Source organism: Calonectris borealis, chromosome 21, assembly GCF_964195595.1.
Source record: "Calonectris borealis chromosome 21, bCalBor7.hap1.2, whole genome shotgun sequence".
NCBI lineage: Eukaryota > Metazoa > Chordata > Aves > Procellariiformes > Procellariidae > Calonectris > Calonectris borealis.
The window spans coordinates 8,059,045-8,086,290 of record NC_134332.1 but is presented as its reverse complement, the minus strand read 5'-3'; the positions used below and the strand labels follow the sequence as shown (position 1 = coordinate 8,086,290).

General features: G+C 55.6%; 1 protein-coding gene across 1 annotated transcript in view; it reads left to right on the top strand.

Moving 5' to 3' along the window:
• Positions 1-5,947: 5,947 nt before the first annotated feature.
• RALGDS (ral guanine nucleotide dissociation stimulator) overlaps positions 5,948-27,246 on the top strand; it is a 25,487-nt gene continuing 4,188 nt past the window's right edge. The window contains exons 1-12 of the mRNA XM_075170634.1: positions 5,948-6,136; positions 22,704-22,814; positions 23,369-23,562; positions 23,963-24,037; positions 24,223-24,416; positions 24,815-24,936; positions 25,094-25,309; positions 25,440-25,543; positions 25,888-25,972; positions 26,682-26,759; positions 26,857-26,943; positions 27,200-27,232. Coding sequence (XP_075026735.1) covers positions 5,948-6,136; positions 22,704-22,814; positions 23,369-23,562; positions 23,963-24,037; positions 24,223-24,416; positions 24,815-24,936; positions 25,094-25,309; positions 25,440-25,543; positions 25,888-25,972; positions 26,682-26,759; positions 26,857-26,943; positions 27,200-27,232 — 1,488 coding nt within the window. The remainder of the gene's footprint in view (positions 6,137-22,703; positions 22,815-23,368; positions 23,563-23,962; positions 24,038-24,222; positions 24,417-24,814; positions 24,937-25,093; positions 25,310-25,439; positions 25,544-25,887; positions 25,973-26,681; positions 26,760-26,856; positions 26,944-27,199; positions 27,233-27,246) is intronic.

Sequence of the window (27,246 nt, the reverse complement as noted above, 5' to 3'; positions counted from 1 at the left end):
CTGCGGGAATGTGACTCCAGCTGTTGGGGGATTTGTTGGGGGACCCTGCAAGGCTTGGGGTGCTTTGCCAATGAAACTGCCACCGTTGGACCTTGCCCAACACTGGCGATCGGATATGTGTTTCCAATATATGATGAAATCTCACTATGTAATTTTATTTTTCTGGTAGATGAGAAGGGCTGTTTTGATTTCAGAAAGGAGTTTCCTCTATCTTCAGGGGCTACACCCATTCCCCTCTTTCCCTGCCAATTTTTGTGGCTTCATAACCTTTCTCCTCTTTTCTACCAGTGATTTTTCTTTTCCTGACTGTTATGCAGAGGACCCATGCAAGCAAGCATGGAAATTACAGTATCTCTGAGCACCTGGGAGGGTTGAACTCGTCGTGCGCTGATCGCTAAGCAACACAGAAAAATGTTTTTCCTGTTTCTCTTTTGGTTACAAGCACCTTAGGTGGTATTTGTTAAAAGAGCTGACTGAAACGTTCTGGCAGAAAGGTGATAGGGAGATAAAAGCTGCTTTTAAAGACAAACAGCTCAAGAAATAATAGTCTTTACCAGAGGAGCTCTGGCGTGTCTGCAGCGTATCAGGCTTCAGCAGCTTAATGCCTGCTGAACTCGGCACTCGGGGGAGCGCGGCGGCCGGCAGCGGAGAAGCACGTGGAGAAGGAAAACGCCGCGACCCGGAGCTGCAGCTCCCTCTCGATGTGGGGATGGTCCGTAACAAAACTCACGGGGTATTTTATGATCCTCTTGAAACAGCGAGCTCTGGGCAAGCTTTTGTGCTTGTTTTGCTGCATCCTCCTGCTACCAGTGCCCTACAAAATGCTATAAGGTCTCTTGGTGCTTTTCACAAGATGGACCCTGTTGTCTTTGGCTTTCTGGGCATATTTTAATGTTAGTAGTTATATTTTGCCTCTTAGTTTTCTGAGTATTTTCTTTTCACTGTAAATGGCTGTGTGGCACTTTGCTGCGGAGGAGTCAAGGCACCTTTCCCCAGAAATGCCCGCGCAAAGCGTGCTGTGGTCAGTTGTTTCTTAGAAAGTGGCTTGATTTTCTCCCTCGCCCCCCGTGTTGGCCTTGTTCTGCTGGGTTTGTAGAGGTCAGCAAGCTTGGAAAACAAAGGTTTGTGTTGTCACTTGCTGCCCTAATGGAAGATGCTCAAATACTACGGCCAAGTGGATGGCATAAGAAGTAGGATCGAGGAGAAATATTCTTGCAAGCTCTTGAGTCTTCAAGGCTTGTGGCATAATTGCATTGCCATCGCTGAGCTTCAGGAGTCTGCAGCCTCTGCAGGAGATGCTGTAGCCCAGCTGTGCACAGGGGCCGCAGGAAATGAAACACAGAATAGCTGGATGGAGAGTTTTAGATCCTAATTGCCCGGGGATTTGGTGTGCTTCCTCTGCTAGGAACTGACAATAATTAGGAGCTTGCCTTGCTGTGTTAGGCGTTTGGCAGGCTTCACGGAGGAGAGCTGTGTTCCTGAATTAACCCGGTGCTTAATCGGTAGCTGCCCACGGGGGGCCGTGGGGAGGAGGGGGTGTTGCAGCTGGAGAACAGGTGCCACCGGCAGACGGGGCACAAAGTGCAGGAGAGCCTGAGTCAGCCTTCCTCCCTGCCAGCACAAAGAGTTCATAGTGCCTGATCGACCGGGGAGACAGCCCCGAGAAACACCCAAAACCTGGAGGCAGAGCGAGTGATCCAACTGCCCTGGATCCGAAATACTCGGTGGAGAATTTCCTAAAATCCACGTTTGCTCTAAGCCGTGGCAAGTGGCGTGTGGCTCACCCCTGAAATCTGGTTAAATAGGGGCATTGATTGTGTTTGCAAGTGAGAATCGGGTCTGCGAGGGACTGAGGGCTGGCTGTCGTCTGTGAGTCCCCAAATTTTGGGAGCAACTGCTCTCATCTGGTATGTGTATACAGATGGTACTGAAGGGAGCAGTGATGTCGTTTTCCCTTCTTGCACAAGTTTGGAGGTTTTTTCCTGGTCCTGAAGTAGAAGAGAGAGTACTAGTTTATTATTATTCTTTCTTATAAAATAATCTTCCACTTGAGCCTGAGCAGTGGAAATAAAAGCCTTGCAAATTAGAAGCTGAATGTCCAAAAAGTTTTGATTTAGGACCCCATGCAAGTGTAATGAACAGCCTGACTTTTAGTTAACAATTCTTTTCTGTCGGTAGTGCTTTTCCGCCAAAGTGCCTTACAAACAGCAGTGAAAAGGGCTTCCCCAGCCCCTACAATAGAAGGAAGTGTTACCGTCTCCATTTTATAGCGAGCGGCCTGACACAGAGCACTGCGGGGATTTACTCGACGCGCCTTGTGAGTTGGTGCCAGAGCTTGGGACGGAGGCCGGATAATGTTGCAACTCCCACATAAACCAGCCTGGTTCCCATCGGAGGCTGCCGATTTGGGTCCCGGTTCACTCGCTTGTCGAACAGCGAAAGCTGGTGGTGTGTGATGCTCGAGAGGGGCTCGGCTAGAGGTCGCTGGGGCTGATTTTTGCTTTCTGTGATCGGGGCTGAGATCAGCTTGTTTCAGTTCTCTGCTCTGGCATCTGTCCCGCTGGAGGCTCACCGAGGCTCAAAGAAAATACGGGTTTTGCGAGGCGGTGCCAGTGCGTGCCCCGGGGCGGTGGCAGGAGCATTGGGGATGTTTGCAGGCAACCCATGCCATGCAGGAGGCAGCAAGCCCTGTGAAAGCATTTCTGAGCGATGCTTTGGGGTGGAGGGGCTTGCTCGCTTGGCCTGATGGAAGGGGAAGAAAAAAAAAAAAAGCCCCAGCAATATAGAGCACAGGAACTGGGTCAGTGCGAGTTTTGTCCTGTAGGAAATATGCTGGAAAGCCCTTCTCGGAAGTGGAGCAGTGAGATGAAAGCGAAGGAGGGCAGTGGCTGGGAGGGCTGGAGGTGGAGCTGAGGGGGATGCTCAGAGGCCACATGTACGAGCTTGTACGTGCCGGGGAGAGACAACTCGGGGACCACGCTGAGTCTGGTTATTAAGAAACAAACTAAGGTCTGAATCTGCAGGTCCTGACCCAAATGGATTGAGCTAAACCAGGAAACTGGCTTAGAGTTTGCAAAAGCCTCTCTGTGTTACCCACTCTGCGTTATTTACGGTGCAGGGAAGCCTGCGGGCTGGAGACTGCGGCAGAGGAGCATAGATTTGTGATCTGTAGATGCTCCAATGTTGGCCGTGTGGGTTTGTATTTATTCAGCCGGGTGCTGATTGCAGAGTGGCGGAAAGAAACAAAGTAAGGGGTTTCCTGCAGCACCCGGTTCCTGCGCCCGTCTTTGCTCCTGTGCCTGCTGAAGTTGATGAGACATTTACACTGACGTGTTGTGAAAAGTTTTTGCTGAGTTTGCCAAGCGTAAATTGATGATTTTTTTTTTTTTTAAATGAGTCACTCAATCATTAATCGTTCTGTTAAATCCCCTGCTCCTGGAGTCACATGCATATAAAATAATTGCATTTTTCAACAATTTCTAGACCTTCAAGGGTGTAGGGGAGAAACCTGAGGGTGTGATCCTGCGTGTTCCCTTTTGGCTCTATGCTTAGAAGCAAATAAGAAGCCCTGAAAAGTTATTTGTTTTGAATCTCACGATTTTCAAGAGCCTGGCCCCTGATGGCTGAGTGTTTGGGGTTAGCTACGCTGAGCAAACATCCTGAACTTGGGCTCCTGACCTCGCTTTGAGTGTTTTGCTTTTCAGACCCAGAAGGTTCCCAGGAGAGGAGAAAGGAAACTGGCTGGCTATTTTTAAACCCTCACAGTTGCCTTCCTGCCTTATATTATTTATTATCCATTATCAGAAGTGTTTCTCCCCTGAAACCATCTTTAGTGGTCAACCAAGGGACCGGTGAAAATTGCCCATCAAACAGAGAGCTGCATCTTTCCGTAGAGGTCAGACGAAGCTGGAGGGTTTTGAAGGGTTCTGCCAGCTGAAGATGAGTAGTGCTGTTATTTATTACGTGCACTCGAGCAGTGCCAAGCAATTCCAGTGGTGGGCCATGATTACGCTGCCCTAAGAGATAAACACTGAAGAAAAGCACAGTCTCCCTCCCGAAGACCCTACAGCCCAGAGCAGCAACACTGACTTCTGCAAGAGAACCGGGCGCTGCCTCTGGTTTCTGTATGCACCCGGTGAAACGATGCACGCCACCGATCTTGGTTTATAGCACATCTTGCAGTATCGCACAGTTTCCGCATGACGCGCCAGTGGGCCTAAGGACACCACTGTGAGGAGCATCGTCACATCCTTTCTGCAGCAGAGGAAGCTCCGGTGACCCGACCGGCACCGCGGGGTGACCTGGGCAGGGATCAGGGCCATGGCTCTGTGCCCAGGCAGTGTTAAAATCCGCATCGCCCCCAAAGGAGCATCCCGAAGGTGTAGGGCTGCCTTGGGCAGCGCAAGGCTCTGGTGACTTCCAGGGTGTCCTGGGAAGTCCCCTTGACCCTCTGCGGCGCCAGATAAGCAGGACAATAGCCCACATTGTCTTCGCTCATCCTCCTGCCTGGTAAACTTTCAAGTTTGAAGCATATCGCATCCCTGGCAGCTTTGTTAATCCTTTCCTGCCTGGGCAGGAGCTGCTGGTGCCCTCGGCAGAGCTGGACACGCGAGCCTCAGCTCTGTGTTCTCATTGGAAATAAAGCCACGGGGCTGGAAGGCCCTGGGAGGCTGATGTTATTTCAGCTGCGCAGGGAGCTGAGGCGTAAAAGTCTGGGTTTTGGTGTTGTCAGCAGCAACTGCCCGGACCCTGTGATACAGTTTAGCGGCAGAGTGTGAGGGGGGAAAGGGAAGAGCCAGGGGAGGGTGAGAACGTGCTGTGCTCAGCGCAGGGGGACGATGAATGACGAACAGTTTTGCCAGTTTCTCTTTGCCTCTGAAAACAAAATTACGTTGCGGGGTTTCAGCATCGTCGTGGAGGCTCAGAGCCTCTTTAAAGCGGGACCTGCAGCCCCCCTGTCCCCTGAGCCTATCTCTCTTCCCATGATCTTCCCCTGAGTCCCCGCTGGGCCGAGTGCAGGTGCCCTGGTCCCTTTTGCCCACGCATCGGGGGCCTGGCACGGGGAAGGAGTCAGACCCTGCTCCCAGCACTGATTTGCTGCAGGGCCTCGGTCACATCCCTTCACCTCCTGGGGTGAAGCAGCCGTGACCGCGTCACCCCGTGAAGTCCAGCTGTGGAGGGTGAAGGGCTGGGCAGCGCTCTGAACACAGACGGCACTATCGGCGTGGGGCTGAGCTCATGTGATGAGACAAAACTTGTCTGTTCAGACAAAAACACGTGCTGTTAATATTCATGCACTTGAATTTAATACTTTTGGGGTTTTTTTGGGTGTGAACCCCAGACCTATGTCCTGTACGAACACCTGGAGATACAAGGCTCCTCTTCCAGAGCCGCTGACACCTCTATGGCTTTGCTCCCTCCCACCCTAGTTAAACCCCCGGCGCTCACCCCTCCAGCTGGGTCTCCGGCCAGCGTCGCCCACCCTTTCCCCATCCCGCTGCCCCCCGAGCTTCACTCCTCCTGGCAGCCGCGTGTCCCCGCCACCCGCAGCTTCCCTCCTCGCGTTTTTTTTTTTGTGGGCTCGGGGGTTTTCCACAGCTCCGTGTTCCCCCTCCCGCGGGGGCCGGGCAGCGCCGAGCCGGGCCGGCCCCCGGGCGGGCGGAGGCTGCGGGAGGAAATCCAGTGCCTGGTTTTGCAGCCTCGCCGGCTCCTTCCCGGCCCCGCGGTGACATCAGGCTGCTCGGCGGCGGGGGCGGCTGCGGGCTCCCGGCGCCTGCCCCGCTGCTGCGGGCGCTCCCGCTCCGCTCCGCTCCGCTCCGCCGCCTCCCGACCCCACCGAACTCTCCCTTGCACGGCGGCTCCGGACCAGCCTTCCCCGGGCGTCCATCCTCCCCGGGCATCCCCGGGGGCGCTGGCGGAGCGCGGCGCCGGGGATGCGGCGCTGCCCATGGTGAGCCGCCGGCGCGCCCCGCCGCACCATGCCGCCGCGCCCGCCCCCGCCCCCGAGAGGATGTTCGAGGGCTGCCGGCGGGCGCGGAGCCTCTGGGGCGGCGTGAGGCTGGAGGTGGCCGGCGAGAGCAGCCCCGTGGTGCTGCACAGCTTCACCCAGCTCGACCCCGACCTGCCGCCGCTGGAGGTGAGCGCGGGGATGGGGATGGTTGGGGGCGTCACTGCTGACATGAGTTTGGGGGGGCTCAGCCCGCTGCAGGGTGGGAGCGCGGAGCGGGCCCCGGCACACACCACCCTCTCTAGTTTGGGGTTCTCTGCCTCGCTGGCAGCCTGGCCAAAGCTGGCCCGGAGTTTGGTGAGGGGACGGCTGTGGGCAGTCTGCTACACGTAGTGCTGTTTCATTTGATTTAATAAATGGGTGCCTCTGCTTGTTTTTTTTTGCTGTGTGTGGCTGTGCCACTGACTGGCAGGCAGGCTGCCAGGCTCTCTGCTGGGAGAAACCAAAGAGACGCTCTCCCTCAAGACAACCGGGGAAGGGGGCGGATTGCTAAAACCAGGGGCTTTTAATATTTCATTTGAGACTCTGGCTGCTAGAGGCAGGAGTCTGCTTAGATCTGAGCTGCTTGTAAAGGCTTTAGGCTTGTCCAAACCACAAAAGTGTCCTCTGGGAAGGTTACGGTCATCGGGAGGACTTTGCTGGAGGATGCAAAATATTTGTGCTGCTTTGGATTCGACCTCGGATGGTTCAGAGTCGGACTGGTCCCCTGGAGGTCTCAGCCTGAGTGGTTTGTTGATGGCAGTTGCGTGCGGAGGCACCCGAAATAATCTGAGTCAGAGCTGTGCCTTTTTTCTTAGTAATGGATGATCATCTTCGGCGTGCCAGGAATCTCATTGATTCTGAGCAAACGGTATGTTAGGAGAAGCTCAGCTGGAGGAAGGTTTTGGCGTTCAGAGGTGGTGCTTTCACGGCGGGGTCTGAGCCCTGCGGGCTGGTGGTGCAGGGGTTAATATCAGCAAGGGTCAGCAAGTCTGGCTTTGCTGGGATTTGGAGCCAGCTGCAGATGTGCTTCTCGGCTCTAGATGCTTCCCGCTGGAGAGGGGTGGCGGCGGGGGGGAATCACCACTAAAACCTTTTGAGTTACTGTGCAGATAGCTGCAGAGGGTAGCCAGCGTTTCAGGGGGTGATGGCTCCTTCTCCCAGCACTAAACGATCTACCCCATAACCTGTGATGGAAAGTCTTGGTCAGCCATGGACGGGAAGGGATTATCTCAGGCTCCAGCTGTATTGGTTCACCTCTGGCCTGGTGGCAGGGCTCAACAGCTCTGCCGAGAGTTCATGAAAGCTCCATCCAGCTTATTTTCCCCCCTTTCCCCTCCCTGCTTCTCTCTCCTGGGGGTGGGCGTACTGACATTGTTTGGAGTACATCATCTGGTTCGTGTTATGCCTGGCAGGAAGTCCAGCCTCTCCGGCCCTCCGCGCTCCGGGAGGCCGAGGGGCCGTGCTTTTGGCAGGGAGAGCAAGAGGAGTGGGGAGGAAAAGAGGGGGTGATGCAGCGTGCTGCTCTTACCCCAGGGGAGAGGCTGCCTGGCACATGCGAGACCCCCTGGACCCCAGCCGGAGGAGGCTCCGGAGCTCAGGGGAGGGTTTGGCAGCATCTCGGGCGATGGGGGCTGCAAAGGAAAAGTGACTGGGGCTGAGGGTGGCTTTGCATGGCCCCCGCTGGCCCTGCGCAAGCCCCCGCTCACCTGAGCACAGCAGAGAGAGACAACTGTCTGCCAGACCTCCCCTGAAGTCGTCTTTGCCCAGATTTCTGCTTTGGGCTGCACATGGGTCCGTGCTGCGTAATGGTCAGAGCACAGTCCTGGCATCTGATTGCTTGGGCTTTCCTCCCAGCCCTGAACAACTTGCAGACAAATTTCTCCTTTCTCTGTACCATCTGTTTGCAAGAAAAGGTGCATCCCAGAGTGGTATATGGTGACCCGCTGCCTCCCGAGCAGCTTTGAGATGCTCGGAGAGCCGCTAACCTCTGGTGTGTTCCCGTGCGAGGGCCTCCACGTTGCTCACTAAGCCCCGCCGGGTGGGTTGCGCTTGCCGGCATTACAGTGCACGACTGGGGAAAAGGAAAAAAAAATATGGGTGTCAGTGTAGTGACAACTGTCCTGGCAGCAGCCTGGTGTGGTTATAATCCTCGGGTAGGGTTACTCTGCAAGATGCACGCTGGGAGGAGGAGGCAGATTATTTGGCTAAGAAAACCCCCAGAGACCTTCAGTGTTTTGCTAACCCCCGTTAATAGCCCCGCAGCGCTGCCGCGGGTCCCGGGTCCTCGGTGGGAGCCTGGGGCTGCCACCTCCGCCGAAGGGAGTTGTGCTTCCCAGGCTTGGCGTGTCCCCTGCGCTGGGACAAAGCTGGTTTTGGTGGAGCTCTGCCAGCTTATGGGGCGGATAGTCTGGTCCCACGGGGAATAGAGGATCCCTGGAAAGCTGCTGGGCAGGTTGCGGGGAGTGCGGATCTCGTTTTCCGCTCCTCGGCTGAGCCCCCGCGGGTGTCAGCAGGGCAGACCTTTGCCTGTATCCCACAGCAACGGTATCGATCACCCAGGCATCGCTTTGAGGTCCCACTCGAGGTCTCATGGCCACGTGTTGCCAAGTGTTCTCGCTGTGATTTTAACCACAGGGAATGGAAAATTTAAACTGACTGTCTCAAGTGAGGGATCGATAGAGCAGCTTTGCAGACCTTTTGCTTTGACCTTTCCAGTTCCAGTCCATCCCAAAGCAGCAGCAAGTGTTAATCCTTCCCGTCCAGTGGCAGCTGCAGTGAATTTGGTGGCCCTCCTCCTGGTCCTTGCTGGACAAGCGTGCCGTAAACACCACTGCAGATGACACAGACTGAAACTTTCAGGAGACTGACGTTGCCGAACCTCTAGACAAGTGGCTGGGCTGACGCATATCAAAAAAGCTCGTGTCCTTGCTATTCTGGCTCTATTTGTTTTCTGAACAATTAGGAGATTTTCAGTTGCTAAACGCATCCTCAAAAACTTGAATTGCTCAGGCCAGATGCCTTGGAGGTCAGTGCTTGTTCTTTACAGCCCGGAAGGAGGCGAGGGAGGGGCAAAGATCTCTCTTAAAAGCCATTTTCTTTTAGCTTCCTATGGTGCCTTTGGAAGAAGATCCTTTTCTCCCAGCCTGTTCTCCTCCCCTAGGCACAACCTGATATGCCCCTTGCAATTTGCCAGATGAACATCATCTGTTGGTATTTCTTGGATGGGGACCTACCTTCTGGCTCCCTTCCAGAAGGGTTTGGAGCCGGCGGTGAGGCCGGGAGCAGGCTGAGATGCTGATTGTTGGTGGCTGCTGCAGGATGAGAATAACAGAGGTGGGAGGGATTTTTTTATAATTATTTGATATGGTTAGAGAGAAGCTGGAGAGACGTTCTAAATGTGTTTGTGTAAGAATCATGTTACTCGGAGGCTGCCACGCCATGTTTCCATAGGGGTGGCAAACCCTCCGGTACTGGGATCTCGTTGAGGTTTTAGTGGATTTAGTACCAGACTGGCAGCCCTGGAAACTGAAATCTTTGTTTATCCGCAGGCTGGACAGGCACCCCCCCCCAGGCACCCCCGTGCCCCAGCTTCGCTCCCGGGGCTCCCTGCAACAGGGCAGGCAGCAGGTCCCGTGCTCAGCTCAGGGTGGTCCAGGCCCCCCCAGATCACACTGCCGCTCTGCTGCAGCCGTCTATTTTCTAGCTATCGAGGTGGGATTCCCGGGCAGGGGCAACTAAATGTGGTCTCGGAGGATTTCCATGCTTCCGTGTGCCCAGGTTTGGGGTGGGATGAGCCAAAAGAGCGTCAGGCCAGCTGTGCCTGCAGGGACGGGTCTCGCTCAGCCGGCACCACTGTTTCGGAGCTGGGGGGTCAGCTGTGACCACCCCACAGTTAGGGCCAGAGCACAGCCTGGTTCTAGGGCCACCTGAGTTGGTCCGGCCATAGGAAGGGCTTCACCACTAGTGGCTCCTCCGTCACCCTTTCCAGCTCTCTAATTGCCAGCCACTCTGTCCCCCGAGGGACATGAGGAGCAGAGAGCTTATTTAGGTCACTCTAGACCACATTTAAAGTCCGGGCATCCCCTCCTTGTACTTTCTCTAACACCGTTATCTCCAGAGCTGCCCAGTGACTGGCTCTCAAGCGGACGTGTTCCTTTTATTTAAATATATACTTGCAGCAGGGCTGTTTCAGTTCTCAAATATTTCTTCATCTCCCACGGACCCAGCAAGAGGGGGAAAAAAATGTCGTTGCTAAGGAGCGGGATTTGGATACAAAGCTGGCCGAGCTGCTGGCGGGGGGCCCGGGGGGCTCCAGCGCAGCTCGTGGCAGGTTGGAGTTTGTGCATTGCTTTGGTGGGATGGCACCTGCGGGGTCTGGATGAGGGAGGTCGGGATTTGAAGCATCACTTGGGCCTTGGGGAGCAAGAGTTGAGTTGTAGGAGTCATACCCTCCATAGATTAACCTGTTCATCCTGTGCTGTCAGTGGTGCTGGGTTAGACCAAACAGCAGCATCCTTGGCCTGTCCAAAATGTGTGGTGTTTGCTGCGGGGGTCTGCGGGACCTTCTTTTGCAGCGAGAAGCATCTGTAGGCTGAAGGGTGAGGCTGGCATGAGGGCTCTTACGAGGAGGGACTTGGTGCTCAGGGAGACCTGCTAAGCATCACCGTATCACGGCCTCTGGCTGGAGCGTGCCTGCCTGGGAAAACTGGCAGCTGGGGAAGAATTGAGCTGTTTGGCTACTTCAGCTGGTGGTTTGTCTCATTCCTGTCCCCGTGTAAGGACTCGCCCGCACATCACAGCAGCCCCAGCCCACCCGGCTCACCGAGCTCCAATAAAGATGCATTTGGACTTTGCTCCTGAGTCGTTAGGGAAAAGGGAGCGCTGAGCTCCGGCATGGAGTAATCCCAGCCGCTCGCCGGGGGCTCAGCCTCGCGGGTTGGCTGCGGGGAGGGGATGGGAGCAGGGGCAGGGGTGCAAGGGCGCTGCTCTGCGCGCGTGCTGCGGGCGAGCACAGGAGTGGTTTTGCTCGCATGTGTAATCTGGTGTTTGCAGAAGGGCTTTTGTGGATGGGCCTTTTGTTCTCTTAACACCAGGGAACAGCTCTCCCAGAGGCAACAGGAAAGTCCTTTCCTAAATCTCTGCGTGGGCCATGCCATCACGTGGGCTGCAGTGAGCAAACACTGGTCTCCTTCGGTGCAATGAAGTGGCAACTCCGTAGCACCTAAACCCTCTGTCTCTCCATGTGATTTTGTTTGTTTTGCTTTTGTGATGTTATGCAAATAATCTCTAAAGTCTTTGGTTACCTTCCCGGGGCCGCGTTGGTACAGGTTCTTATAGGGCAGAGCTTTTACATTAGATAACCGCCACGAGTTTCTCTCTAACATACCTGAGGGTCAGGAGTTATGTGACAGCTAAATGTCAGTGGAGATTAAGCACACGCAGAGGCACATGCGTGGCCCGTTTCACTGGCATAGCTTGACAGCAGTGAGTTTGTTTTCATTACACAGTTGGATTTTGATGAGCTCTGCTTTCAGAAAGGGACAGGGAAGGGCGTCTTCCCGCGCCGCATGTGGGGTGCTGGGTGCCGGTGCAGCGGGGTGGGCACAGCTGCCTGGCGAGCCCCGGGTCGCGGAGGCAGGATGGAGAGGGCTCCAGCTGCCAGGCACCAGCCAAGTCCTCAGAGCTGACAGGGCAGGAAAAAAAGTTGTTTTGACTTGCAAACAGGGCAGATTGAAGAGGAAACTCATCGGAGGCAACTTCATCTGGAATGCTGAGGCATTATTTTTAGAGCGGCTCTTCTTTCCGCTAACCACACTTTAACAAACAGCAGCTGAGCTGAGGGCCTGTGTGGAAACCTGCTTTTCAAAGGGCTTGCTACCCGTCTTACCAGAACTTCTTTTCATGTGATGGAGCAAAACCACGCAACCTTTCCCTGCTCTTTGCAGTGGTCGGGTCTCCATGGAGACTCGCAAGCTGAGAGCCTGCGCTGGGCTCCCTGCTCGAGCCAGCGTTTTCGTTTGTGAAATGATGTGTTTGGTTTGGGTTGGCTTCTTAGAGCTGGAACTAACTTCAGGAAACCATCGTTTAGCCAAGCTGGGCAAAGCGAAGCATGTTGCCCGAGACTGGCAGGGCAAAAACTCAGCTGTGGGAAGCGAACAAGGATGCTGAAGCGCACACCTTCGTGTGGTCGGGGGGTTCGGGACCTCACCTTCCAGTTCAGGCCAAAACCCCAGGGAATTTGTTCAAAGACACTTGCCTGAAAGGCTCAGCTGGTGGCCTGCTGCCGGTGAGGTCTGGCTCCGTGCATCGGAGCAGCAGCAGAGCCGGTGAGCTGCGGGAGCTGGAGGACGTGGGGGCTGTGAACTGGGGCTGATGGTGTCACCCCCATTCCTCCCATGCTGCGACCTCAACTATCACTGCAGACTTTTCAGAGCAAGGCTAATGCTCGGCTTGGTTTATCATCTTAAAGCAGCCCAGCTTTTCTCCAAATGTTGCTATTTCTTTGCTTTTAATTTTTTTTTTTTAATGGATATTTGGTCCCAGGTGCAGTTCTGCTGTGGCCGGATCCCCATGCTGAGCAATGCGGCGGCGGTGCCCATTGCTGGTGACTGTGACTGTGATTGCTGGGTTTCTAGACAACGCGGTTTACTAGATTCAGTCCTGGTTGCGACAGTGAGAACTGGCATTAAGACGGGCCAGGCTGGTCCCTCCCTCGCAGCACGCTGGGGCTGACTCAGAGCGTAGCTATGGCTCACGCCAGTGTCATAACAAACACTTATTCCCTGAGGTGCTTCTTGGGGGGGGGGATTATCCCACAAACTCCATCTCTCCCAGTCCTCGTTCCCATGGATTTCAGCGTGTTCCTCAGCAAAACTCAGCTCTGGGAGGATGGGGCTCTTTGAGGCTTGACCTGTCTTAGTCCAGGCAACATCAAAGGAAAGGAGCCAGGGAAGGGAGGTGGGCACCTCTGTCCTCTTCGCACTGATGCTGCCCCATGGTCGTTGTGCACATCAGCTTTTTGGGTATCTATGTCCCCCAAAATCATTTTAAGTGGGAGGGTGAGCTGCAGGGATGCTCACCTGTGGCTGGTAATCCCGGGGGATGAATGGGGCAGGGTGGCAGGAACAGACGAGTCGAGGTGGGAGCGTGCCTGTACTGGCCGGGAGGAACAGGCTTACTTGTGTGGTGCTTTACCTGCCGTGAAGGAGCTCTAGTCGTGAGGGAAGGCTTGCCTGCAAACGCCTGCGGTGACCCAGTGCCGGGTTGAAATCCCGACGCCTGGTGTCCCCGAGCAGACGTAGGAGTGCTGCTGCAGACACCGGTACGCCTTCGTCCCCAGCCATCGCTGGAAAAGGGCTGTGTCTTAAGCGGCGGGAGAAAACATAGCCCCAAAAGTCTGTGCTGAATCAGGGTAGGTGGGAAAGCGGAGCAACCCTGCGTGAAGCTCCTGCTCTCTCCCTGCCCCCCCGGGTTTGGCTAACAGCTGAGGGAGGGTTGGCTGCCTGCAGCTCCTCTGGTGCTCGGACACGGTCCGGGGCAGGACCCGCGCCTACGAGTGCAGGGCTGAGGGTCCGGGGAGGGAATTCATCCCGCTGCCCGCGCCCAGCCTGGGCACCCGCGTTCCTCGTACCGCAGCCGCTCTCCCCCCTCGGGATGCGCAGGATCTGGCACACCCAGCGCTCGGGGCAGGGCTCGGGTCCAAACCTCGCTGCTTGGGCTCCCGGCGTGCGTGTTCAGGCACTTGACAACAGCTGGAATTTTTTTTTTAAAATTTTTTTTTTTTTCCCCAGTTGTTTTCTCCCCAAAGGTGCCAATTAAACTTAAGCTCTCAGTTGCTTCAGCTGTGGAAATCAGACTCAGTTGACTGAGCATCCTGATTGCAGGCCCCCCAGGTGTCGGCTTGTTGACTCCTGCCTCTGTACCTGCTTATATAGCACCTCCTGCCGCGTTGACACCTATTTAAGTAATGCTCCGAAGGTGAGATTTTCTTGATTACAAAGCAAAAGTGCTTGCTCTTCCCCCTTCCAGCTTCCCACAGGCACCCCAGGGAGGGGAACAAGTAGAGGGGGACTATCCAAAAGGAAAAATCTCTCCCGGATCAGCCCGCAGCAGCCCTTCCCCGGAACGAAGGGGATGGCCTGCGACCCGCAGCTGGGATGCGGTGGGACGCGCTGGGGCTGCGGGTGTCAGGAGGAGGCTGGGATGAGACGGGCTCAGCCCGGACCTCGGCGCGGGGCGGCCCGGGAAGCGCGCCGGCAGCAAATGGAGGCGTCCGACGTCATCCCGGCCGGGGTGGGAGTCGGGCGCAAGGGGCACGGCCGGAGAACAAAGGCTCGCATTTATTCCTCCCGTCCTTTCACCGGCAGCCCCTCGCTGCCTCCCTGCACTGGATTGTTCCTGCATTTTCTCTGCTTCAGCTGTTTACTGGGTCACCCTGATGCAGACACGCACACAAAGAGCGAGCCATCCGGCGAGGCCGTTCCTGCGCCACCGGCACCGCGAGCCCCTCTCCAGCCCCGAGGAGCACAGTGGTGGCATTGAACCGGGCTGGGAGAGCGCCCGAGCCTGCCCTGCTCCGGGGTCAGGGTGGGCTGGGGGCATCCGGAGCCCCCCAGGCGTCCTCCTCTGCGCAGGCTGGGGCGATGGGATTTTGGGGAGGGGGGCCCAAGAGGTCTGGGCTTGTCGGCTTTGCCCACGCTTCAGTCACACCAGCTTTAATGGAGGGAATGTAAGTTGACGTAAGGCAGTGTAAACACATGGGTGGACACATTTATTTCACAAGGGCTTATTTTGGTTCAGCTTATCTAAACTAAGGATATGTCTGAGCTAAATTGAAATTAACCTTGTTCAAATTGAAACGAAGGGTGATGGCGCAGTTATCGTAAGCCAGACTGCAGCCAGACAGGGCCGTGGCTTTTGGACAGCCTCCAATTTGTCCACCCCAATCTGTGCACCTTCAAAATTACAGAAAGACAGGACTCGGCTTTCTTTTTCCCTTTGCAAGCTACAGCGGGTGGGTTACTGCGTAGGCAGTCATTTACAGCTTATCCAGGCTGCTCCGGAATGGTGTGTGGCAAAACTCTCTGGGAATGTCGGCGTGGGGCCGGTGGGATGGTTCAGCATGGCATGGGGGGCTGAAAGCCGCTTCCTGAGCCTGGGCTGATGTTTTACGCCTGGCAGTTGCTGGAGCCGTCGTCATTGCGTTGCCCTTTCTGCATATCCCACGTGCCTTGCTCGTGCCGCAGGTGTGTGCCCAGGTGTGATCTTCGTTACGCAGGTCAGGTACATGCTGGGGTCAAGGGGGAGGTTTGACAAAAGAAGCTGGTTTAAGAGCAGCTAACACTTCTTAAGATTAATTTCTTGGCTGTCTGGACTGGCACATGGGCTACGAGCTGAGAGCAGGAGAACTATTCAAGGCTTTGTGTCTCTGAGAATGTAAAGACTTGACTTTTGGGATAGATGAACTCACTAGCTTGCAAATGCTGATGCATGCAAGGGACAAGCATTGCCCTGGCGTTGCAATAAGGAACAAGTCTGTGTGTTCTGGTTAACATGTTTTAAGACATGACTGACATTTCAGGAATGAGCATACCAATGGGTTTCAAGGTACGTCAGCTCCGAATGCCAACCTCATCACCATCCCTTTCCAAATACATATGGCAGTTCTTGCTGCCGCAGAAATAACACACTTGGTGCAAAAGGGCCCTGTTTCAGCAGTGGAATCAATAGGGTAATATTAGATCAGGCTTGAACTGTAATCTCTTCAGGACACACACCCTGTTTTTCTTCGCATTTGAACAAGGCACTATAGAGTCACGTTGCGACTTACAGGTGCTACTGTACACACACCAAAAAATAATCAATTTTTAAACTTGTTTCTGTTACGTTTTTTGCAGATTTTTCTGTTCCATCTTGGTGAAATACAGACCTTTGTTCTCAGCTGAAATGACTTACTGTGAACCGCTCGATCTTTACTTACCCTTACAGAGCAATATGTATTAATTTTTTATACACCAGTTGTCACCAGTCATGTCGTTCTGGTTTCACTTCTAGTAATTACCCTCCGGGCTCTAGGCGAGTTTGTAGCGGAGCAGTTGCTCTGTAAGCGAAGGCCAGCTGCGTCCCTCCTATGCAAGCCTGACTCTGCGTAGGCGTTGGCGCTGAGCATGGATGCTGCCGAAACGCACGCCGAAGCGATCACGAACACAAAGCTACGGACTGTGGAGCAAGAGCTAGAACTGCTGTGTCGGCGGGATCTTTTTTCCATCAACTTAGAGAGGAAGCAAAACCTGCTGCACTCAAGTTTTCTTCTAAGCTTCAGCAGCCTGCGAAGGGAGCCCTTCCCAGCACATCCCCTGGTAGGAAACACGAGGGAAGTCCTGCTTTGGTGGTGGTTTCACATAGGATGCAGATGTCTAGGTGGAGGTGCTGCTGCTCTTCATATGCTCCCTGGTGCAGGAAAGACAGGGTTTGGAGTTAAGCAGTCGTCTCTGGCTCTGCCAGTTGCAGATGGAGTTTGCTTTTCCCTGGGGAGTCCCCCAGCAAGGGGGATCCCCCAGCACCTGCATCACCCCCTGCATCAGGGGGCCTGATCCTCCCCCTTGGAGGCCGGGGGGGGATGGAGCGGACACAGAGAGTCTTTGCAGATCCTTGACTCTTGATTTCCAGACCATAAAAAGAGCGAAAAAGTTTCTCCGTGTGGGAAGGCTCTTAGTTTTCTTTTAAAAGCAAAACAAAAGCAAATGGGGGAGGAATCCTGTGTATCTGCTCTGTCTCGTTTCTGGACCCGAGCACTGAGCTCCTAATCCCCACTCCAGCCACTGACTCACTGTGTGCGAGTCACAAGATGCCTTTGTAACCGATCCGCCAGCCGCTGCTTTCCCTTCTTCCTAAGCCGCGAGGGTGGAGAAGGCTGCTTTGGAACATTGTCTCTAACCCTTCTGGGTTGCGGACACAGGATCAGACCTGCCGTCGGTCTCGGGCAGCCCCAGACCCTGAGGGAGAAGGTGTAAAATCCCCACAAGAGGCAGATACGGGGTGATGTGCCCCCTCCCTCTGCCCCGTCCTGCTCCCTGGGAGTGCATGGCACTGGGTGATGCACGGCCCCGGGGCTGTTCCCTGCGGGCGCTGGGTGCCTGCTGAAACACCTGAGGCAGAGCAAAAGCAGAGCTAAGGGTGTCAGGGAAGCCCAGCTGCAGAGCCCAGCGGCTGATGGGGTGAGAACAGGCTCTCAGCTGTCACCACTGTCTTGGTGTCCTGGCAAAAACACCCCCTTTTCACAGTGGGTTTAAGTTTAGCTTCTGGCCCTTTTTCTCTTCTTTTCCTGTTTCCCCCTTTGTCATTATTTTTTAATGGGCTGTTGGAATCGGTCCTGGTCTGAGGCGGCTCTGGGCAGGCAGGAGGCAAGGCAGAGTGTGTTGAAAACCGAAAGGAAACATGTCCATCTGCCTAACATCTCTGCACGGGGAGCAGCGCTGGGGGCAGCCGAGCCGCGGCGGGGGCCTCGAGCTCCATCAGCAGCAATGGGAACACGACTGGGGAGACGGCAGGAGATCAACCGGCCCGTGGCTGGCGAAAACCACCGTACCCCAGTGCCACCGCGGTCATTGCTGGGATGGTGTTTGGGAGCAAGAGGGCTCCTAATCCAAAGCACGTGCCCTGGGTCACCGGGGGTAGGCAGGCGCCAGCCCGGGGCACCTTTCCTTTCCCCGAACACGGGGGATATTCGGCAGCTTCCTCGCCAGCTTTGGGTAGCCTCTGCAGCCTTCCTGAGCGCATCTGGGGGAAGGGAACTGCAGGTGAGTGTGAGGAGCGGATGGGACGATCCCGACCGGCGGAGCCGTGGGGGAACATCCACCGCGGGGCTTTTTGCCTGGAAGTCCCCGCGAGGAAGGGAGTTGTGCTGCGTGCGCTTATTTTGGATGGGGAAGACAGAGGGTACTTCTGCATTTGCGGTCTTTATCTTTGGTTCACGGAACTGCAGTTGTTTTCCTTTCACTAGATGGGGGTGGCTTTTTTCCTATTTCCTTTTACATAATGTCGTACGCTTCGGTTTACTTAAGAGGCCCCAAAGCCGCTGCTGTTCGTTGCATGGGTTCGGGATTTGCTCCCGGGAGTGAAACGAAAGTTAACTCGGGGCTTGTGTCAAGCGTGGAGGACGTGGTCCTTGGTGGAGCAGGTTCCTTTCGTTTCTGGACAGGCCTATCTCCCGCTGCGGGTGGGAAGGGACTGGGGATTGTAAACACCAAACCCCCACTTTCTGTTTCTGGCTTTACCAGCTTTCGTCAAGTCCTTTTGAACTTGTGCAAACGTGGAGCTTCAACAAGAAACTCCCCGAGATGTCTCTGAGGCTCAGCTCTGCCTTTTCTTGTCTCTTTAGCCAGCGAGACTGTCAATTCCCAACCACTGTTGATTCCCAGCCGGCACAGGTTCCCGGCGCAGGGATGTGCCATGGGCAGGGTTAGCGTCTGCTTCTCTCCTGTGGCTGGTAGCAGCGGTCCTTGGAAATCATGGTGCAAAGAAACTCTGGGTGCTATGCTATGCCTGCCTGTGGAAGAGGCACTTTGTGTAGCCCAGCTGAAAGGGAACAGAGTAACACGAACATCTTGATCGTTAAACCAGCTGTTGTCCAGGGAGCATCAGTAAAAGCACTTTAAGCAGTTTTGCCTCTTCCACGTGTGCTGAAATTAATACTTTTTTCCAATAACAGTTCATTATTTTGCACCTTTGGAGGCCAATGTGCTAACCCAGGGGCACATGGGACCAGAGCTCTTAAGACCTGGTAATTGTTGGATAATTGTCTGTGTGTAACGTGCAGGGATGCTGTCATGCTCACACTTAATCCTGTACTTTGCTCCTGTCTCACTAAAACCACCTTTGTGACTGATCTCAAACACTTTCTAAAATGCAGATCCCTAGCCAATATTTTGCTTTGCTGTTTGGCTTTTGCATTTTCCCCTCCCTTCAGCTGATGAGAAGAGACGAAGGCAGATCCCCTGCTGCTCTCCGCCTGGCTCCTGCGAGAGTCCCTCACACCGCAGCCCTTCCTCCAGGCTCGCGAACCTTGGCTACGTCTTAGAGCTCGTTATTAAACCTCCGTGTGAAGACGTGGGGTTCGACGCCGTGCCGTGTACTAGAACATTCACCAGAGAGTAGAAGAGTTTATTGCACGGAGCAGGAATTCCTCCCCGGTGTAGTCACAGGCTTTGAACTGTCGGTGGGGAGCTTGTTGCTCGCACAGCCCAGGGCTATCTGCAGTTGGAAGAGGCGGTCTCTAAAACCAGGCAAGCCATCTGGTGCGGACCTCCAGTTTCATATTTCAGGGGATGAACTCCTGCAGAGTTCACTATCGGCTGCTTTTGCAAAAGCCTCCGACTCTGCAGAATGAGGCGTCTGATACCCCTAAGTTAAACGTGGTTTTTCCTTGTGCCCCTCCATCGAGAGGCCTTTTTCCTGCTGTACGGAAAGGGGCAGGATTGCACACTGAGCTGGAGAAATCATGGTCAAATGTTCATTTTCTATGTCTTCCCTTTTTTGGTGCCCAATTTGAAATACGTTGGATCTCACTTTCTGGGGGGCTGAGTCCCTTCCGTATGAGCTCGGTGGAAGGTGCAAATGCCATAACCATCGATGTGCTTAGTGCTTTCACAGAAAAGCTTTGCTGAATCTTGCAGGCGTTTAAAGTGCTGTCTGGGCCTATTGGCCACGTCTCTCTGCCAACGCGATGCAGTAAGTGGAAGGGATGGTCACCTGTGTCTCTGCCGCTGTGCGGTGCTCAGTTATTTAGGTTGAACCACTGGTGCAGGAGGGTTTGCACGTGCTGGGCTGTGGTTGTACTGGCTGAGGCCCAGCTTGTGTTCCCTTCTGCTACGAGGGGCAGAAACTCCACCAGATGCGTAGGGCAGGCAACGGGGAGCAGTAGCTGCTGCAGCAATATTTACCAGCGCTTGTCTGTCAAAGCTCTTTTGAGACCATTTTCATAGAATCATAGAATATCTCAAGTTGGAAGGGACCCATAAGGGTCATTGAGTCCTTCTCCCAAGAGGGAGACGTTCATCTTTGGTTGAAGACGTTCCTCTTTGATTGACTCGCTGGAAGTCCTGGAGGGAACTGGTGCGAGTTCTTGATGGCTAGCATGTACATAAGCCACAGTTCAAGGTTTTGTGTCTCTCCCAGCCCTGCTCCCGCCCCATGTCTCCTCCTCTGCAAAGGGAGAAACGTGCGTTTGGTGCAGGTGTTGGAGTGGGACCTCACTGGCTCCGTCCTGCTGCTGCTTTTTGCTTCGTTGGTTTTTAACCAACATGTGCGGAATGCACAATCAGCATCTTGGAGAAGCAGTGGTAGGAAAGAGGAAGCTCACGCAGAATATAAATAGCCAAATTTTAAAATGTAGCAGTGTAGCAGCTCGCCTGGCTCTTGGCATGAGCCTGGCTGAGGACCGCTGGGAAGCTGCGTACTTCGTGTGTGGTTTGCAAAGGGGGAACTTTGGGGGATATCGCACAAGTCAGCAAGACAAAAAATGAATGAATTTGAGAGTCTTGAATATAGGAAGGAAATGAAATTTGCTTCTACACACATCGAAATTGGGTGTATCCTCTGCTCGTGACATGAAATACAGAGTGAAAACCCCTGCACGGTTATGGCAATACTTTCCACTGTAGTTGCACAGAAGCTGCCAGTGATTCATGGGTTGATCCTGGGACATTTTGTCCTCCCCAGCAGCCAGCATCGTTAGCCTGGGGGATTTATCGAGGCAGGGGGGAGATGGATTTTCATGTCACCAGGGCACGCCATGCTGGGGAGCGAGTGCCTTTTCCATTCTTGAAATTCAGACCTTTTTATACTTGAACATAAATTTATGCCCTAATTTACCCCAGAGCACAGAACAAGAGGAGGACTGACGCAGGTGTCCGGAAGGACGTCTGTCTGTCCGCTGCCTTGTGAGGGTGCTGTCAGGGTTGGTCTGGAAGCCAGTGAATCCCAGGAAAGACTTCCGATGTTCACAGCACAGCCGAAGTTCGGAGCCTCTCAACCCCTCGAGCTTCAGCAACCCAAACCTCTGGATAGTCTGGCATGAAGTGAGGAGAGCAGGTTCAGCAGAAAGGGAGGCAGAAGTCCAGTAACCCTGCCCAGGGGGACTCTGTCCTCATTCATTGCAACCACGAATGAGAGGCTTTTTAAAGTTTTCCCCTTACTCTTTGAGCTGGCTGTGGTTCTCTGCCTTAATTCCTTGCTAATAACAAGCGCTTGACTTGAGCAGGGTGTGATAACAGCGCAGTGACCGCTGCTGTGGTGGTGGTGATGAAGGACGGTGGTTAAAGAGCGCGTTGGGTGCACGTTTGATCCGTCAGCTCGGAGCCGTGTTCGGCACTTTCTGCTCAGTGTCTCTCGAGATGTGCAGCATTGTCTGAAGCCGGGGTACGGGGAGCGATTTGGGAGGAGGATTTTTTTGCAGGGAGCAGCGGCGCTCCTGGGTCACCCCACGGCAGCTTCCAGCTTCTTCCCCGGCGAGCCCTGCGTTGTTGCCGTTGCTCAGGGGTTTTTGGGCTCCTGAGAGGCAGATTGCAGGGAAAGCCACGGGCGGGCTCTGGCCCCTGGCTGGCAGTGTGATATGCAGGGGGGACTGGTCCCCGAGCCCCTGCACCCCCGCGCGTGGTCACCTCCCCCTGCTAACAGGCTTACTGCTTTCGGGCATTTTCCCCAGCTGCGGAGCAGTGGGTTTTGCTGCGTGTTACACCGTGTCCCGCCATTTGGCATGGGGGATGGAGGGCGGGGGAGATCCCTGCGGTGGTTAAAAGGATCTGCATAAATCCTCTTAAGAGAGGCACTGACTCAGCAGAGTGTGGTGAGAGAGGAGGAGGAGGAGGAGGGAACGAATCATCCTTGTGGGGCTGGAGCTGCCGCCAAGCCCCGTGCTGGCATGTGGGGCTCGGGGAGCTGGGGCAGGCGTGTGCCTGGAGACCTGCCCTGAGAAGCATCCCATCTTTCCTCACCAAATTTTAGGTGGTCTTCATCTCCCCAGAGCAGAAACGTGAGCCTCATAGCCGGGTCGGGCTGTGGCCTGGAGGTGCCTGTCCCCAGGGGTGCAGGGACCTGTCCCAGCTGCGCCCGAGCCCACCCCGGCGCTGCTCCTGGGGTTCCCCCCCAGCTTTGAGCTCTCCCCTTGAGTTTCTGCCCTGTGTGCGTGGCCAGCGCTGCCAAAGCTCTCGGGCGGCTTGGTTTCACGGTTATTATTTATTACCCAAGGTGTGCCAAGGTGCTCAGTTCCCACAGGGGCAGATTACCGAGATTACGGTCCGACCGGGCGGCAATGTCACCTTACGGGAAAGGCAAAGACTTGGGGAGGGGGAAGCAGCCAGGGCTGGGTACCGGGGGGTGCTGCTTGGCGAGGGGTCCCCGCTCTGCTGGCACCCGGTGCTGGTGCAGCCTGGGTTTGCAGAAGGGCTGAGATGCAGAGGCCGGGGACACGGAGCAGACGGAGAGCAGCTTCCCGAAGTCCTGGCTCTGCCTGTGTGCAGGCTCAGGTGGGCCCAGGGTTAAGCTGGCCGGGAAGACTGGTGTTGCCTGCTTTGCATTTCTGAGCAGGCGAGGGAGACTCTCGCTGCCTGCCGGCTGTTGCCTTCGGCTTGCTGAGATGCCTCGTACGACCCCGCAAGAGCATGTCTGCCACGCTTCACCCTCTTTATCACACGGTGTTTCTTGTCCTGCCGTGCAGAGCTCCACACAGGAGATCGGAGAAGAGCTGGAGGATGGTGTGATCTACAGCATATCGCTCCGGAAGGTGCAGCTCCATCACACGGCCAACAAAGGGCAGCGATGGCTGGGGGTAAGCTGGGGGCTCCGCCAGCCTCCTGCCCCGGGGTGTTTTCAGGTGTTTCCCTGCCAGAGACATGGTGACCTGATGCCAGGGCTTGGCAGGGTCGATACCAGCCCATGTCCTGCCCTCTTCTTGCTCCCCCATACACTCCTGTCCTAGGGAGTCCTTCCAAGCCTTATCTGGGAATCATGTATTTATTTGGGAGCGGGGGCAAGGGAGCACCCGCTGGCCTCTGCCCCACGGGAAGGGGCATGGGAGAAACAATCTGAAGCCCCATTTTGCAAAATCGGGCAACTCTGATTCACATCTAGATTTTGGTAACCTTGAGGCCTTTCCTGGGATTTTCCAAATGCTCAAGTCTTCTCAGCTGGGTTGCTGGTATTTGGTGTCCGAGGAGACCCAGCCTCCCTTTCCCCAGGCCCGTCACGAGAGCCCCAGGCACTGTAGGGGGTCCGTGGTCCCAGCCTAGACCCAAAAGCGGCTTGCGAAGCTGTTGGGACCGCGCTGCGCTTGAACATATCTGTCTTCATCCAGCCCACTGACTTCTGCTCTTGTCCCGGCAGTTTGAGAACGAATCGGCCTTAAACCTCTACGAGACGTGTAAGGTGCGGACGATAAAAGCTGGGACCTTGGAGAAGCTGGTGGAGTACCTGGTCTCAGCCTTCAAGGGCAATGACTCCACCTACGTCACCATTTTCCTGTGCACTTACCGGGCCTTTGCCACCACCAAGCAAGTGCTGGACCTGCTGCTTAACAGGTGAGGCCGCCCTGAGCCCCAAAACACAGCTGGGGGTGGCTGGTGTCTGAGCCCCCTTGGCCAGGAGAGCCCCAGCATCTTCTGCTGCCATGCCTTGGAGGGCTGGTGGGCTTCTCCCAACCCCATCAGCATGAAGGTTTTGGGGCAGGACGGGGAGGACACAACTTCCCAGTGAGCTGGAGCCCTCCCAGCTGGTACCCTGCTGCGAGGTGGCCAGTGCTGGCTGCTTCCCTCTTCCCATAACGCAGGGGCTGTGGCAGACTGGGGGGAGCAGGACAGTGCATGAGAGGTTCATCCCCACCCCCTGGCAGAGCTGGGGGGTGATGTGGAGGGAGAAGAGGCAGCACTGAGACACAGCCGAGTCCAGGATGCTCACTGCCTCCTCGCTGTGCCCCACCAGGTACGGCAAACTCCACGTGCAGGCGAACGGGGACCATGCCAGGCACGCTGTGGACGAGCGGATGGAGCTGAAGAAGTAAGTCTGACTGCGCTGTGGGTGAACGAGATGGGTGGCTCTAGTGACAGCTCTTTGGTTCTCGTACAAAGGCATGTGTTGTCCCACGGGTGCTCCTGGTGCCTGGGGCTCGTGGGGGTGCACACGGGTTTCTCCTGGCACCCGATTCTCACGCAGGCTTGCCTGTGTTTCCCCCCTCCCCGCAGCACCATCTCCTCCATCCTGGGCGCCTGGCTGGACCAGTACTCAGAGGACTTCCGCAAGCCCCCGGACTTTGCCTGCCTCAAGCAGCTCATCTCCTACGTGTGCCACAACATTCCCGGCTCGGACCTGGAGCGCCGAGCCCGCATCCTGCTGGCCCAGTTCCAGCAGCAAGAGCAGAGCGAGTCCGAGGCAGAAGGTGAGGTCCCTTCCCCGCTTGCGGGGGGCCGTTTGGGGCTGCAGGTGGAGAGAGCGCTACTGGTTGGCATTGAGGGTCTCCAAAACCTCAGGTCTTGCCACGTGGCTGAACCCCTATAAACCTTGCCTGCGTTTACATGGAGGCACACAGGGGAGCTAATCCAACCGCACCAGAAGTGGGATTTCTAAGTGGATTAGCTAATCTGCCTTTAGTCCTCTGCCGACACTTGCATCCAGGTTTAAAATGACTGTCCTTTTATCTGAGCCTCGTTTCTCGAGGCGTGAAGCCAGATGGGAATTAAGAGCCGGGGAGGTGGGATGTGGGGGGGCTGGCGTGGATCGGCGTGAGCCCCGGCTTGCGGCAGCGCTGCGTGCTCAGCTTCGCGCCGTCTCTTGCAGCTGTGGACCACGGCGGCTGCACCTTCCAGCTGGTGGAGGAGAACGGGGTCGGGGACGGGAAGCCAGATTTCCTCTCCTTCTCCCCAGAGATGGTGGCCGAACAGTTCACGCTGATGGATGCTGTGAGTATTCATTCAACAGCCCCGTCGATGGTGCTCTGCCCGTCTGCTACCTGCTGCTCTGGGCACTGGCCCGTCTCTTCCCTTCCACCTTTTCCTCCTGGCCTGTTCCCTTCCCAGGGACCCTAAAGGGACCCGTCTCCATCCCTTCATCTTCCAGGAGCTGTTTAAGAAAGTGGTGCCTTACCACTGCCTGGGCTGCATCTGGTCCCAGCGAGACAAGAAGGGCAAAGAGCACCTGGCGCCCACCATCCGTGCCACGGTCTCGCAGTTCAATAGCGTGGCCAACTGTGTTATTGCCACGTGTCTCGGAGACCGGTCCCTGAAGCCGCAGCAGAGGGCTAAAGTGGTGGAGCGGTGGATCGAAGTGGCTCGGGTAGGACAGCTCGCCATCCCGCTCGCCTCCCACCTCGGCCCAAGGGCTGAGGTTCTGCGGTGTGCAAATCCCAGCGGATCCCTGGGCTTTCTTTAACGCTGAGTCCTGTCATCTCCTTGTCTGCCCCCAGGAGTGCCGCATCCTGAAGAACTTCTCCTCCCTCCGAGCCATCCTCTCGGCTCTGCAGTGCAATGCCGTTCACCGGCTGAAGAAGACCTGGGACGAGGTCCTACGGTAAGCAGCGGCCGTGGGGAGGTTTCAAGGGGGAGGTTGTGCTGTGGCCGTGGCCCTTGACTTGTGTAGATGGGATCATCTCAGCTCCAGCATTGCCTCTTGGAGTGTGCCCTAAACCCAGGGACCAGCATAAGGTGTCAGGGACCTAAGGAGGGTGAGGAAATAAAAGCACCATCACCTCCTCCTCCTTCCCATGCGAAACACCTTGGAATAGCCCCCAAATGGCAAGGCCCTGCTAGAGCTGTGAGCATTGCGGGGGTCTTCTGTGAGCAGAAGAGAGCCCAAGGAGGAGACCCCAGGGTGGCACCATTGCTGACTTCCCCCCCGTGTTTCTCCCTGAGCAGGGAGAGCTTCCGCACTTTCCACGAGCTCTCCGAGATCTTCTCCGACGAGAACAACCATTCGCTGAGCCGGGAGCTTCTCATCAAGGTATGGGGAAGTGGCACCCGCGTCGCCCTGTCTCTGGTAGGGAGCCTGGGCTGATGCTGGCAGAAGTTTCCACGGTGTTCCAGCCACCAGGCGAAAGCCCTGGCAGCGCTGCCGGGGTTGCAGGCACGGGTGCAGGCAGGGCCTGCTGAGTCTGAGCAGCAGGCAGGGGTTTCAGACCAGGCTGCGCTTTCTGCTTCTCCGTCCAAAAATCGTCATTGCCTGAAGCTTGTAGAGCAATTCAGCAAGCAGAGAGAAGCAGTGGGGTAGGATCCAGTGCACCCGGTGATGGCTTCTCCCCAGAGGCAGCTGCATTTTAACAGCCCGCTGGAAAGTCCTCTTGATTTCAGGTGGGGTTTTAGGGTTCGTGAAAGGTTGCAGCAAAAATGTCCTCCTTCCCCGTGGAGCCTCTCCGCAGCTTCCCAGCCTAGCTCCAGTTTGGGGGCTGAGAGGACACAAAATGCAAAAGGGAACAAAACATCCCATTGAGGAGCTATTTATACAGAGCTGGAAATAGGAGCAGCAGTTCCTGTTCACTAAGCCTCTCCTCCCTGTGAGCCATGAAAAAGCTCAGCTGTGATTTCCTCCTCTTCCCCTCATCCCTCTTTCCCTCTACAAGGAAATTGTACCAATAAAAGCAGGGGTGAATTTTAGCTCGTCTATTAGTGCAGTTTCCCTCCCGCACTGATCCCCACTTCTCCCCACCATCCAGGAGGGCACGTCCAAATTCGCCACCTTGGAGATCAACCCGAAGAGGGCTCAGAAGCGGCAGCAGCAGCAGCGAGAGATGGTGAGTCTGGCACGGCCACCCCCCTGTCCCCCCCGGGGCGGCTGGGGAGCTGGTCCCAGCTCTCTGCTGACCCCGCTGTCCCTTGCTGTCCCCGCAGGGCGTGATGCAGGGCACCATTCCCTACCTTGGCACCTTCCTCACAGACCTGGTGATGCTCGACACCGCCATGAAGGATTTCCTGGACGTATGTACCTCCACCTCTATCCTCCCCTTCCTCCGCACAGAGCCTGGGCTGATAAATGGAGGGCTGGTCCCCCACGCGTCCTATATTGGACACTGCACCCTGTGCATCCTATATTGGACGCTGCACCCTGTGCATCCACCTCTGTCATCCGACCGGGTTGCCTGCGCTGCAGTGGCAGCGAACTGGGGGACAGGGAGGAATGGGAGAATTTTTTTCTGCCTATTCCACACTGACATTCAGCTCCTTTTTTTTCCAGGGCGGGCTGATCAACTTTGAGAAGAGAAGGAAGGTGAGAGCTTTGCC